Below are 13,429 nucleotides of genomic sequence, written 5' to 3'. Positions count from 1 at the left end.
GGAAGAAATTGATTGTAATAAGATAATTGACTGGCTTACAAATCGTTGCATTTGAGAAAGAGAAAGTATCAAATTTAATTAACGCTTTACTCTAAATGAGCATTAATTTCGCTTAATCTCAACTAGTCACAATAAAATTAAATCAAAATAAAACTCAATTTCTCATTGAAAGATTAAGGAGGGAAAACTGTCTATAATTGGAAGAACTATATCTAAAGGACTCTAGCTAGTGAGTTTAAATTTAATAAGCAGCTATATAGGAAACCATATAAAATAAAATGTAAATTTAAATACGAATCCAAATTCCCATAGATTTTAGAAACCAGTCACGAAATGAAACGCTTTACACAGTGTCAGTCCCTTCCATAAACAAGGGCATCAACAATTTTCTTTTGAAATGACCTGCTGACCCGCAACCTCAGCCACCTTTTATGGCCATCGTCATCATCATATTTGAGTGGCTCACAAATTAAGCAAAAAGGCCGACTACGGCCATGGACTTAGCTATAGCTTCATTGTCCGCTCAAGCGGTACTAAATCGCCTGTACGAACCCGCCAATGGCAATGGCCTTTTTGGGGTCGAAGGAGAGCACTCGAATTTTTGATGCTCTTTAAAAGTAAATATAATACTATAAATTATATAAGTAACAACACAAGCAATATTATATAACAACTTCCTAATTAATGACAAGGACCTTGAGTGCGTCCCAAAAAGTATGCTATGAAAAGTTCAACTCCGAAAGGGAATCCATGCTTCGCTATGCCCATTCGGAACATAGAGCTTCAAAAATGTTTGCTGTGAACGTTTGCTGGAATTTAACAACTGACCGCACACACAAAAATATTTTTGCCACACCCGAGGCGACAACAAACCCAGAACGATGGATCCACCAACCACAACATGGCGAGGAGGAGCAGGAGCAGCAGGAGGGAGAGCCGGAACAGCCGACGAGGGAAAGGCCTCAAGTGCCGCAAGAGCACTTAATACTAATTAGCTTTGCGCCTACGCCGTGACCTACGACCTGCCCCGGCGAGCGGCATTTCCGGATTGGGAGCAGAGTGTCCGGAGAAGGAGGGTGTTGGGGACATTGGCAATCTGTGCCGCGCTTAAGTGGCCGCAACACGCAGGAACACGGAAAGCGCGGGACCGGGGCGGACCGGGGCGGGTTAGCAGCTCGGGGGCGTCATTTTTATGAGCTAATTAAGTTGTTAGACTTGATGAAAAACTCATTTCGTCGCAGGTCCATATCTAATTTGCATTAATTACGAGCTGGCGACAACAGCACAATAAATGACGAACAAATGATTTGGGCAATCTCTGCCCTGACTTTTGGTTTTTGCTTTCGAGCAACCAAAAGTCAAGCGAGCAAACTTCCCCCTTTCTAACCACTTAATAGGCATCATCATGGCCACAACAACATAATTGGCAGGCAATTTGCATTTATTGGCAACTGCAAAAATAAATAATGAGAATTGAAACGGACAACTTTCTGCTCGGCATCTTGCATTGGACTCTGCCTGCAGTCCTTGCAACACTTTGTGTCCCCGCCCAGAATGTCGTTTGTCTCGCCCCTGCCAAGTTCAAATTTGCACATAGTTTACAATTTCTTTGGCAACTTAGCCGGCTGCAGCAATTGAAATTGGAGTACACAACTTTTTAATGGCCAACAGCTCGAAGAACTTGCCCAGGACGTTCCCCAATTGGCTGCTTACAAACTTTTCGAATAATCAACGAACGGCTTAGCGCCTTTTGATACGACATTTAAAGCCAAGGTCACATGGTTTTATTATGGATTTAAATCCTAAATTGATGATAAGCCAGATCAAGTTAAAGATCAGTCTAATTACCCAAAACCTTTCACTCACTTAAAGCGCTAACTGTGCTGTCAAATTGACATTTGGAATCCTTTTAATGGACTTCTAAGCCTCAGCGGTCAGTCTATTAAAGTACAAATCAAACTTCACACTCCTAAGCCCAAATATCAGCGAGTTTAAGGGGAAAAACAACATCAAATCCCACCGAATTAAGTGCTCCCTGGGGTCCAATCAGCAGCAGGTCCTCGGCAACTGTTGGACATTTTGATGTATAGCCGTCAAAATTGCTGCTGCTCGCTCCCAGCCTACGCAGCCAGTCATCACAATAAATGCCAATTTATTTCAGCTCCTTTTTTTTCTTTGTATTGCCAAGTTTCAGTCCAATCGAAGCGAGTCTGAAGAGCCTCGACAGGCAAATCGAACAATGATTAATCATTGGTTGAACGACATAATTATTTTGCCAGCACGCTGGGCGATCGACTCTGGGAGCGACTCTGAGCGGTGGCTGTTAATAAAATCGTTGACAGAAAAGAATTTCTCCCACACAGCCATAATGACTATGTAATGAATATGTTGGGCGCCGGCAAAAAGTTTCTGGCCAACTGGCAAAACTTTTGAGGGCCGAACAAAAGTGTTACCTTATTGGGCTGCTTGGCGCGGACCCGGGGCTCTGGTGTCGCTGTCGTGATAAATTATGTTAATAACGTCGAGTGGGCAACTTGGCAGAAAGTTGAGAACTGCAAAAGTTTCCTCGCTCATCCCCATCCTTGTCAGGAATCAGGCCACGTTCCAGAGCCGCACTTACTATGCCGCTGCCCCCGTCCGTTCGACCGTTTTTCGACCACAATATTGTGTGCATATCATATTGAGTGGGTCGCCCTAAGTAGTTGGCCAATAGCCACCCCGCTCCGCAGACTCGCATACTTTATTAATTCACTTAGCAAAGTGTAATCCTATCACGTCAATAAGATTATGGTTTTCAGAATCTTTAATATTTTCTCCTGCCAGCAAGTCCGCACTCCGCACTCCGCACTTGTTGTTGCTGTTTATGGAAATCACAACCCTCGACTTGGCTTTGGCTCTCGCAGTTGGCAGTTGGCAGTTGGCGTCATGCATAACAATGACTTACTTTCGCCAAGGACTCGGTCTCCTACTCCTTCCTGCTGGCTCCTTTGACACCCGTCTTGCCTTTTTAATATGTGGCCACGTTTATTCTTATTTAACCAGATTGTGTTGTGGGCTCTCTTTTGTTAGCATTTTGGCTTTTGCCGTTGGCTTTTATGATTATTAAAATGTTACATATACCGCCTGGATAGTTCTTAAGCACTTGTTTATGTTGCCCGGATTCCACACAGCAAACATTTAACATTTTATCGAACACATTTATTCAGGAAATTAGGATTAGCATTTTGTCGAATTTTAAAAGTTTAAAGGCAGTACATATTTCCCAAATTGCATTCGAATTGCATAGTTGAAAATAGAGCGAGTCCTTGGTCCTTGCCTTGGCTCAAGTTAGCAGAGAATTGACAAACTAAAGGATTCTATTGGCCAAAGGTAAACATCTACTTATCTGGATGCAGGAAACATAATCGCCAGGGAGCTCTGCCGATGTTGTCCTACAAATTGCTGCCTTTCCGCCTGCTCCCCAAGACTGACTCCTCAATTGGAGAATCGTTAAGACAACAATGCCAGTGCAATGCTGGAGAAACCAAAAGCAATTACGCAGTCTTGTTGACCAGAAACGACTAGAAAAACAGAGGAGCAGCCAAGAAACAGATATCATAAGGGCAATGGGTGCAGGCAAGGGTGGACGGAGAGCAAAAACATGTACATGTCCGGTGCAATAAACATTCATTACGAATGGGCCAAAGTGCCACAAACAGAGAAGGATATGGGCGCCGGGACCGAGCCTTAGTTTTTATGGCACAGCTGCCAGTCGCCGGCGGACGGTCGGCGGACGGAAATCAAAGCCGGACACAAACAACCACATCCTGCCGGAGCTCCGTAAGACAGGACATGGAGCAAAAAAAATACTTTAGTCCGGAATTGAACAATAAAATAAATGATATTTGCCCAAGTAGCTGGGCTTCGTTTTTAAATTCAATAAAATTTTATGAAAATGCTGCGATTAAGTTGTATACACGCCCTGGCACATATGTGCGAAGGGATCAGAGGCGGCTGCCGGAGGCGGATATAAAAAGGGTCAAGGCATGTCCAAATGAGATTGACTTTTACGACAACCGTCCGATATCGGAGCGAAAACTATATAATCAGCGCGCCCGAAGTGCAACAGCTGCTGCAACAATCGAAGAGAAACGGCAGCAATTTTTTTTCGACTCCCCGGCGAAGGACACCCCGAACTCAGCCAACGGAACGAAACGTGCCGGGGGAAAAGCGTTCAGCGCTCAAATGTTCATTTAAATTCGCACAAAACAAAAACGGGAAAATGAAAACAAATAAATTTGTGCCATAAATTTCACTTGCTTATAATTGGCAGCTACGTTCGCTCGCGCATTCCATTTTAATTTCCCATTTGAAGAAAATTTGATTCATTTTACGTTCCGCGAAATTAAATTAATGAAAATTTACTAGACGTCTCCTAAGCTTCTTACATTTTAATGCAGCTGCCTGATGCTCTGCAAACCGTATTTTCTATCTTAACAATATATAAAATTCAGAGAACTGAATTCCCTTAAAATGGAAATTTACACAGAATTAGTTGTGTTAAAATACCATTGGCCCATTGAATTCTTGAACTCGCAAGATAAATATATAATAAAATACCAATTTGAATAGATAGATATAGAAATAAAATAAACATTAAGATCTAAATAATTATTATTTCAATGCTTCTTTTTAATTCGGTGATTTCTCTGCGATTTTATTTTTGAGAATTACGTTTCTGTTATTGCTCAACTGTGAGCCCTCCTTATTTGGAATTTTAATTAAAAATATTTTTATTTATCGTATTTATTTGTGTTCTTTCACTTCGTTTCGTTTGCACTCGAACTTTTTTGCAGCCTTTTTGGCGTCCACAGCCGAGCGAGTGTGACAAATGCGTGGCCATAACTTGCTGGGCTGGCTGTCGTGGCATGTGTGACATTTATTACAACATTTTAAAGGTGCTGCCCGCGGGCACTGAGGCACTGTTGCAGGAGTTGGCTAATAAATTAGCCGGCATTTCAAGAGCGGCGCAAATTGGCGGGACCAACATATGCGGGCGACTGCCTGAAAGGATTCTGATGCTGATGCCACATAAATCATATATTTCAAATTAAATGCCATATATGTATGTATGTATGTAGCTGAGAGCGTTTATTAAATTTAACGCACCGCATAATGTAGTGGATGGGCATCGCACGGGGCCCATTAAATTAAATTATAATTTCTAATTGCCACAGAAATAAAAATGCTGATTTACTGCTAACGAATGCATATTAAGTTATTAAATAATTGGCCATATTGGGTTCTTTCAGTTTCGTTTGAATTAAAGCCGCCTGTGTGTTGGTTGTGCTAGCAATTAGAGTATGGAAGTCTGACATAAACATTATTCTCACACAGCACACACGGGGTCCTGGGACCGGAGTTTCATCAGTTTCCTGCCAGGAACGAGTGCAAATGAAGCTTGCGAGCATCACTTAAAATGGCTCACAGCGTAAATTACGCGTATAAAATGAACATTAGATTCATATTTTAATATGCCAGAGAGTGTGTGTGAGCAGAATTACCCTCAAACACACCGAGAAGGAGCATAAATAAAAGCCAGAGTTTCCATACAGAGACTCCTTGTGAATGCCAACAACAGAGTTACAAAAAAAAGGACCCGCCAAATAACCTGCAGCTATTTCGAAACACAAACAGAATCATTTTGTTCTCACACACACCCCACACACACCCCACACACACGCGGATGTCTGCTGGTGTACTTATTTCTATTGCAAATGAGCTTATTATGCGCTCAAGTCACAAAGTCATTGCGACTTAAAAGGATTTGCATGTGATTAGCAGCACGAAATGTAAACAAAACTCTGGTGCCAAAACACAAAAACAACAAGAGGAGTCTTATAGGCTTAAAGTGGGTGGACTATGCCAATACCCTATACTTATTTACGAACAAATATTGATCTTGTTTCAAATAGCAATCAATACTTATATCTATATTTTATAATTTATAAATTGAAGCAAGGTCAAAATCAGTATTTCATATTCTACTTATTTTTGATAAATGTTTTGCTTCCTTAATGGGTCAACACAATCAAATCGGTGTATTATATTTTAGTTTACAATTGGTAAAAATATAGGAAATTAAATATTTTGATTTCGACAGCAAACACTTGGCATTGTTTAAAATCATTTTTAGAGCTTCGTATATCTACTCGCTATTCCTCTCATATCTTAGTTTTATAAATTGAAATTTTAATAAATCATCAACCACCCTTGTGAAATAAATTATAAAATAAATAACTGACGTTGGTTTTGAATCATTCCAAAAGCTCATTGTTTTTGATAGCTCCTCGCTTATACCCCCCTCAATTACAGGGTATCGAGGGCAAGAGCAAAAGACCATTTGTAAGCACTTGCCAAGTACGAGTTACACGTGTGCCTCCGTCGAAATGTACATATGTTTGTAGGTTACACATACACGCAGTACTGCGTATGGCAAATTGCCACAGCGGAAAAGAGCGCCGCATAAAAACAATGAACACATCATAATCATAATTTTTGTAGCCTAATTCCCGGGGCCATTGGGTGAGGGCTCTGCTGATGTGGTGAACTTGGTTCGGTTAGGTCTTTATTCTCGAATGCATTAAATTATTGTGCTCTGGCCTTGGCCGCTGCTCCGGAAAAGTCAATTCGAAATCCGAATCGGTGCTCCGCCGCTGACAGCGAGGGGAAACAGAGTAGAAGATTCTGGGCCAGCAACTCGGTCTTTGCGCTTCGATTACCTTGCATAATGGGCGACGTCGTCTTTTGCATAAGCGCCGAGAATTTGCACAAAAGACGATGGCAAATAGAAAAGCACTTATTTGCTCTTCAAGCCCACCCAGAGCACCCAGCCCGGGTTGCTGGGCTGTCAAGGCTGTGTAATTGAAGCCGACTTGAAAGTGTTGCTCGGGCTTAGCTTAGCTGGAGGAAGTAAAAGTGCAAATGCGGTGGCCTGGGGCTGGGCGGCAGGTGGGGGCAAATATCGATTATTTGGCGACAGGAAAGGCTTCTGCTGAATAAAATATGCACTTCTTTTTTTCTTGTTTTCAATCAAATTTTGAATTACTCCTCCAGCAGCAGCAGCAGAAATCCACAGGCATTATCTACGGGCATAGACTATGGTACCACGGCTCCCTGCTAACATGTTTGCTCCCCGAATTATAATGACGTCAAATAGAAGCAATGACTGGCAGAAGAGGAGCTAAGAAAGTCCAAGGAGCCGAGGAGAACACATTATGCCAGACAGAGCATGAATGGCCCGAAAGTACGACTCGAACTGAGCCCATTGAAATGGAAGTTGGCACAAAAGACCAGACTCGAAGTTTAGCTAAAAGCCAGATAAATAAATAAACACACCAATATATATACATACAGAAAAAGAGATTTGCGAAATTGTTGTGCTTTTGAATAAATAAATCGTAGAGCAAATAAAGGTGAGCACAGAGAGCAGAGAGCAGACTACAATGAGCCACGATGACGCTGAAGTACCCACAAGTGGCTGCCGTCGCAGGATTCCATTCGCAAGTACTTGGCCAAGTTTAAGTTGCACACACACACACACACTCCCCAGCTTAGACGACAGTTGTTTGCTTTAAAGCCGGCTAAAAATATGGCAAGCTGGGAGCTGGGAGTTGGATGCTGGGAGTTGGATGCTGGGGAACTGGAACCCCTAGCTCGTCAGTCAAATTAAGGATGTACAGCACGTGTGCTTAGCCCGCTGGCTATTAGGCGACACTCCGGAGCGAGAGAGAGGGAGTAAGCTGTGCATAAAACTCAATCAAGTCGAGACAACAACCAGCACACATCAATGGCCTTTACCTACTTGGCTGCTAGGCACACGTAAAAAAATCAAAGGATCCAATGGTTCCTAGTCAATGTGTGACTTCCTATATATTATCTCGAATATATATTTGAAGACGAAAAGAAACGTAAGCCTTTAATTTATACAATTCTAGATTAGATATTACTGACTCAGAATCACAACTTACCAATTCTATAAAATTGCTTCTTATTCAGTTCGATTTTCAAGATTTCAAGTGCGTTTTTTTCCAATGTGTTCCTACCATTTTCCCTGCAGGCATGTCAGGCTCTAATGCAAACTCTGACACGCTCTCGGCCCCCAGCTGCACACGGCAGATCCTGGTCCTGAAGCGGGTGAAGGGGAATCGCCGTGCGAGACAATGGCACAAGCCAGAGTACAGTGTTTTGGCAACAAGGCTCCAGAAATAAAAGGGGACACCAACTGTCGCCCGGCCCCCATGTTTGCCCTTTGGCTGCTCGGGGCCTTTGTGGGGCACCCGGAGAAAGTCAAATAACTTGGGCGAATGTGGAAAGGTCGAAAGAGTTCTGGCTTGGCTCAGCTGTCAGAGCGTGGCCTGGAGCCAGTGATTTCCCATCGCAGGCGTTCTTGAGCCAGTCATGTGGTGATCTGCGATCTGGGACCGGCATTGGTTTATGTCACTTTTATTTAGTTGCAAAGAGGTTTAGGGAAATTTAGGGATTTTAAATATGGTGGAAAGATTAAGTAAAGGTAAAGAATTTTAACAGGAGTATTATATAAATTAAATAATAGTATATTGAAATGAATATTTTGCTAGAAAAGGGTATTAATCTTTAATTGATGTCGAATATATGTGATTCCCATGCTGGCCAACTGTCCGCTGTGAAAGACAATGCAGTTCGTCGCCAGAAGGACATCCGGTCCGAGTCAGTGGGACATGTGAGCCCTCTTTTGTTGAGTGAAATTGAAAATCCCTTGCTCACATACTAAGCGCTTTTTAATTAGTTTTTCAAGCACACCTAACCCCCATTCAGGAATTGTAGAAATCTCAAATCGAAATGTTCCAATAAATACCCTTACATTGTATGGTTCAAATTCTGAACGCATGTCGCCGTTGCATCATCAATTTAAAGTTTTTAAGAAATTGTTGAGCTCATTCTCGGCAGCTGCTGCTGTTTAGGCCGAGTAATTGAAAATCATTTCGACAAATGTCGGCCACGTGATTTCCGGCGGCACGTGCTCCACCTTCACTTCCTCGCCGCTGCCACGCCGCCGTCTTCCGGTTCCGCCAACAGCTGCCGAAGCAGAAATTATTGGCAAAGCGTTTAAGCGCAATAAATATGTTTGATTGCTGGCAAGTTGCCCAAAAGATCCCCCGATATCCAAAGATAAACACATATATATATATATAGCTTCCTGCGCTCCTGTTCCGCCCACATAGCCAGGTCCTGGCGGAGCGCAAATTTGTAATTCATTTAAACGCGCAACTAAATCGCTTCAAGCTGTTTGCTGTGCACTTTTTGAAAGTCGCGGACTGTAAGTAGTCTACGTGGAGTACATTGCGATAAAATTCAAGGGGAAGTAGTTCTTTAAATTTATTTTTAAATTTCAAATTCATGCAATGAAAATATACCTTTCAATTTGCTTTGCATTACATATCTTCTCTCTAACCAATTACAACATCTGATTGTAGTTTGATGGTATTTAGAATAGTTTTATATAAGAATGGAAAGGTGTACTTATTATTAATTGATTTCCGTATTTCTCTTCCCCCCTTTAGACTGCAAATTGTTTCAGTGCAGATTCAGGAAGCTCCACAGACGGAATCCCAGTCGAATTACCAACATGGCCAAAGGGGACAGGGTCCTGGAACCGTACTCGGCTAAATCAAACGAAAGCGCAGCTAAAACGCTTTTGTGCACAATTCGATTATTTACGTTTATTCTTTTTAAATGATATTTCCCGTCTGGCCAGCGGGGCTAGAGGACCAATGGACCAATGGAGCAATGGAGCAATGGACAAACGGGTTAGCACATGGTTAGAGCACCAGGCGAAACCAATTATTTGCGGACGGAATGGAGGAAGCCAGCCCGAGGGCAAGCAATTTGTAAGGAAATGAAGCGTAAGCAGAGGAGCCGGAAAATGCGATGCAGTTGAAAGGCGAAAGGGCAAACAAAAGATCAAATTAATAGCCGAACAGCATCGATACTGTTAGAGGCGGGGGTGGGGCGAGGCAAACACAGCTGAATTGGGGCAGGAATTGGGGCAGGGAAGCTGACAGGTATACACCGGCAGGTGTGTGTGTGTAGCAACATCTTGCAATGGGAAAACATTTGAACAGATGCCCATGGAGCTTGCTGGAGTTCTTCAATGGGAGCAGATCTAGCAGATCTTTAGTGGGTATAAAACCCAGGGCACTGCACCTCTGAAGCATCACAACCGCTTTCGGCCTTCCACAAGCAACAGTTTGACCCGAGCCCAACATGTCAGCCAAGTATGCCCTTATCTTCGCCATGGCGGCACTCTGCTGCCTGGTGGCCACCACCGAGGCCGCAGCCCAGCGCAGCCGAGTGCTCAGCTCTCGGCGCGACTCCGAGCTGGTCGCCAAGGAGGAGTCCGATCTGGCCGGCCAGGAGCAGGAGCAGGTGAAGGAACAGGAGCTCGAGCGCCAGGAGCAGGAGGAAGACAGGAATGAGTTGGAGGGACGCAGCGAGGATGGCGCCGTGGACAACAGACAGAGCAAGGACACCACCACCAATGACAAGGACACCATTGTGCGGCCCAACAAGGATGATGCCCGTGCCCGTCGCATCGTTCGCGCCGGTCGCCGCGGTGGTCGTCGTGGTCGTCGTTCAGGTCGCCGAGGAGGACGCCGCGGTGGACGCCGCGCAGGACGCCGCTCTGGCCGCAGGCGTGGTGGACGACGTGGAGGACGTGGTGCTCGCAGGCGCACTTCTATCAAGAGGCGTTCAGGCAAGGGCAACAGGGGTTAAGATCTCCATCCTGTAATAACTAACACCGACCGACTCCGGACTCGAAAAATAAATATGATTTGCTAAAAATATATTTGATGAAAAAATGTGTGCTTTCTTCCGAATTTATTCTCTTAATCTCTTCTAAAGCAATATTGAGGATCTAAGTTAGTTTTTAACATAGCTAACAAGCTACTTAGAGCAATCATTTCTAAATAGTGAAGGGACTCTATCTGGTTTTGCAGGGTATTATAATTTTAGTCTGAAGTTTGATCAGTCTCTCACTTTTTAAGCCCTATATATATATTTATAATATAACTTTTCCAATTACCTGCATATTTTCATCTACTTTGAGATATAGTAATTTTTTAGAACTTCGGCTTATATTTTATGAAAACCGGACGATATAGTATATCGTATAGCTGCCATAGGAACGTTCAGTAACGTTCAACGTGCCGAAGTTAGCTTTCTTGTTTATAGATCACTTTAATGTTTATACAAAATTTAATCAAACAATATTTTTTCATTTTAAAGTCTCTTATAAAGTCATAAATTAATTCCGAAGAAAACAAGGAATAAAATAATAGCGCAGAGATTTTTAAAGCGATTGCCATAAAAATCATACAATATCATACAAAATAAATCATATATATACATATATATATATATTTTTTTTTAATTCATATATTAATTTCACATAATAATTATTGTTTGTTTATGACCTGCTGGATTGTTTATGTTTGTTCCGCTTTTTTCTTCATTATAAATCGAACTAAAGCCAAATATTCACAAAATTTTTATGTACAATTTAAAAAAAAAGTGACTACAAAAACTACATACTCATTGTGATTGAAAAAATAAACATGGGCTTGTATTTCTTGTTGCATCAGATTTTGTAAATAAATAAATTTCTTTATTTAGGCTATGAAATTCAAACTGTAACTTTTTCTATGCTTGAAACAAAATAACTTTTTTTTTTTTAATTTTATTGTATAAAATTCTAACATAGGTTACTTTTTTACGTTCAGGATTGCCACAGAGGTGAACATTTTACATTCTTCACATTTTGCGGTTATATATACATTTGTATATAATAAATAACAACAAGTTGATCAATTTATTTTATAAACTTTCAATAAATTTATAATTTAAAGCTCTGATAAGAACGTTATGTCCTATCTCCATATTAAATGGAGGAAAAAGCTAACAGAATTTCCTCCCCCTGCTAAAGTAAACTATTTAGCCTAGCTGAGCTTTAAGTCCTTCCTTTATTCCTTAAAACTTTTCACTGCCTGCGAAAAATTCAGAAAGGATGCAGAGTGTCAGGCCTGTTTCACATTCTTCGCTTCGTCCTGTTTCCTTTGCTGAAGGCAGCCTGGCAACGTGACATGTGACAAGAAGTTGCCGCGGCGATGCTGCAACAGCTGCTGTCTCCTGCTGGATAGTGGATGCTGCATGTGATCCTGGGCCCGAAAATGATGAATGTGCCAATGTTGCCGGGCTGTTGCCACATCCTCGGGCTCGGGCTCGGTCTCTAGCGGCCTTTTGGCCGAGCTACACTCTGGCAAACTTCATTGGCATTGTGCTACATTCGGTCCAAAGTTTGTGGCCGCCAAGTTCGGGTAAATTCTGGGATTATTCGACAACATTTGGTGCAACACGATGCATCTGGTGGCGTAAACTTTGTCCCAAACCCGAAAAGTGATCCCGAACCCGTGGGTTTGTCCGAGTGTAGAGCGACATGGATAGTGAAGAGTAAATGGTGGATGGTTGATGAGTTCGTCAGCGGGTCGCATTAGGCCACAAATAGTTTGCGGCCTGCAGGAAATTAAACACCAATGTGCGGCACATCAACGCAGTTGATGCACATTTTGACGGGAGTGCTCCATTGTCTGCCAGAGGACGCAGATAATGAGCTATGAGGCGCAGATGATTCGATATCGGCTTTCTTTTTACGTTTAATTAAGCCAGTCTGATGCGAATTGTGCAGTGAGAAGTCTGTAATTTCCTTTGCATCTGCAACATGTGTCCATATAAATTGGAATTCACTAAGCGACTCTGGAGTGGAGACAAAAGTTTGCCCTTTGTCTGAGTTTGTTCGGCAAACAATAGACGGCCATTGTTTGGCTTTTAGCAGCAACAAAAGCCGAAAGAGCCAAACAATTTAGATAGGACAATAAGCCAAAAGGAAATTAAATTGGCTGCTCTACTTTACATACATCTTTTACCCTCCCTCCTGCAGGTCTTTTGCTGCACAAAGAAAGCTGTTTGAAACCAAATTAAATTAAACTTTTAAGCGAATAACGAATAGAGAGTGCCGAGTTCAAATGAGAGCATAATTATTATCATTATTTGTCCACGGACTGGTCTCATTTATAATCCGACTGCCGTACGTGAAACCTGAACAATAGAAGTTCAAAAGTCAGCTGAATACATTTGCAGCAACTGACTTTTGTTGTGTTTCATTTTTGGCTTCCAAATTGGTCTCATTATCGTAATGGATCTTATTACTTGTCTAGTGCCACCCCTACATCAAATATTTAAGACTAAAGCTTGTAATAGAGAATTTAAAAAGGTTAGTTGAGTGTACAATAGAGATAAATTAATTTAACATATACGAGGTTTAAAGCTGAAGTTTATTTGCGATTGAAAACGA

The 13,429-nt window shown here is 42.1% G+C and overlaps 1 protein-coding gene across 1 annotated transcript; it reads left to right on the top strand.

Moving 5' to 3' along the window:
- Positions 1 to 10,241: 10,241 nt before the first annotated feature.
- On the top strand, positions 10,242 to 10,794 carry nur (nemuri). Its single transcript, XM_020954958.2, has one exon. The coding sequence runs from the start codon at positions 10,285 to 10,287 to the stop codon at positions 10,792 to 10,794; it is 510 nt and encodes a 169-aa protein (XP_020810617.2). The 5' UTR covers positions 10,242 to 10,284.
- Positions 10,795 to 13,429: the final 2,635 nt, after the last annotated feature.

Source organism: Drosophila serrata, unplaced genomic scaffold (assembly GCF_035046125.1).
Source record: "Drosophila serrata isolate PLE 108 unplaced genomic scaffold, ASM3504612v1 contig_245, whole genome shotgun sequence".
Taxonomy (NCBI): Eukaryota; Metazoa; Arthropoda; class Insecta; order Diptera; family Drosophilidae; genus Drosophila; species Drosophila serrata.
The sequence above is the reverse complement of the archived record's forward strand: the minus strand, read 5'-3'. Positions and strand labels throughout refer to the sequence as shown.

Bases quoted from the DNA above. Each gene is read 5' to 3' on its own strand.
- nur (XM_020954958.2), top strand. From the start codon at position 10,285: ATGTCAGCCAAGTATGCCCTTATCTTCGCCATGGCGGCACTCTGCTGC.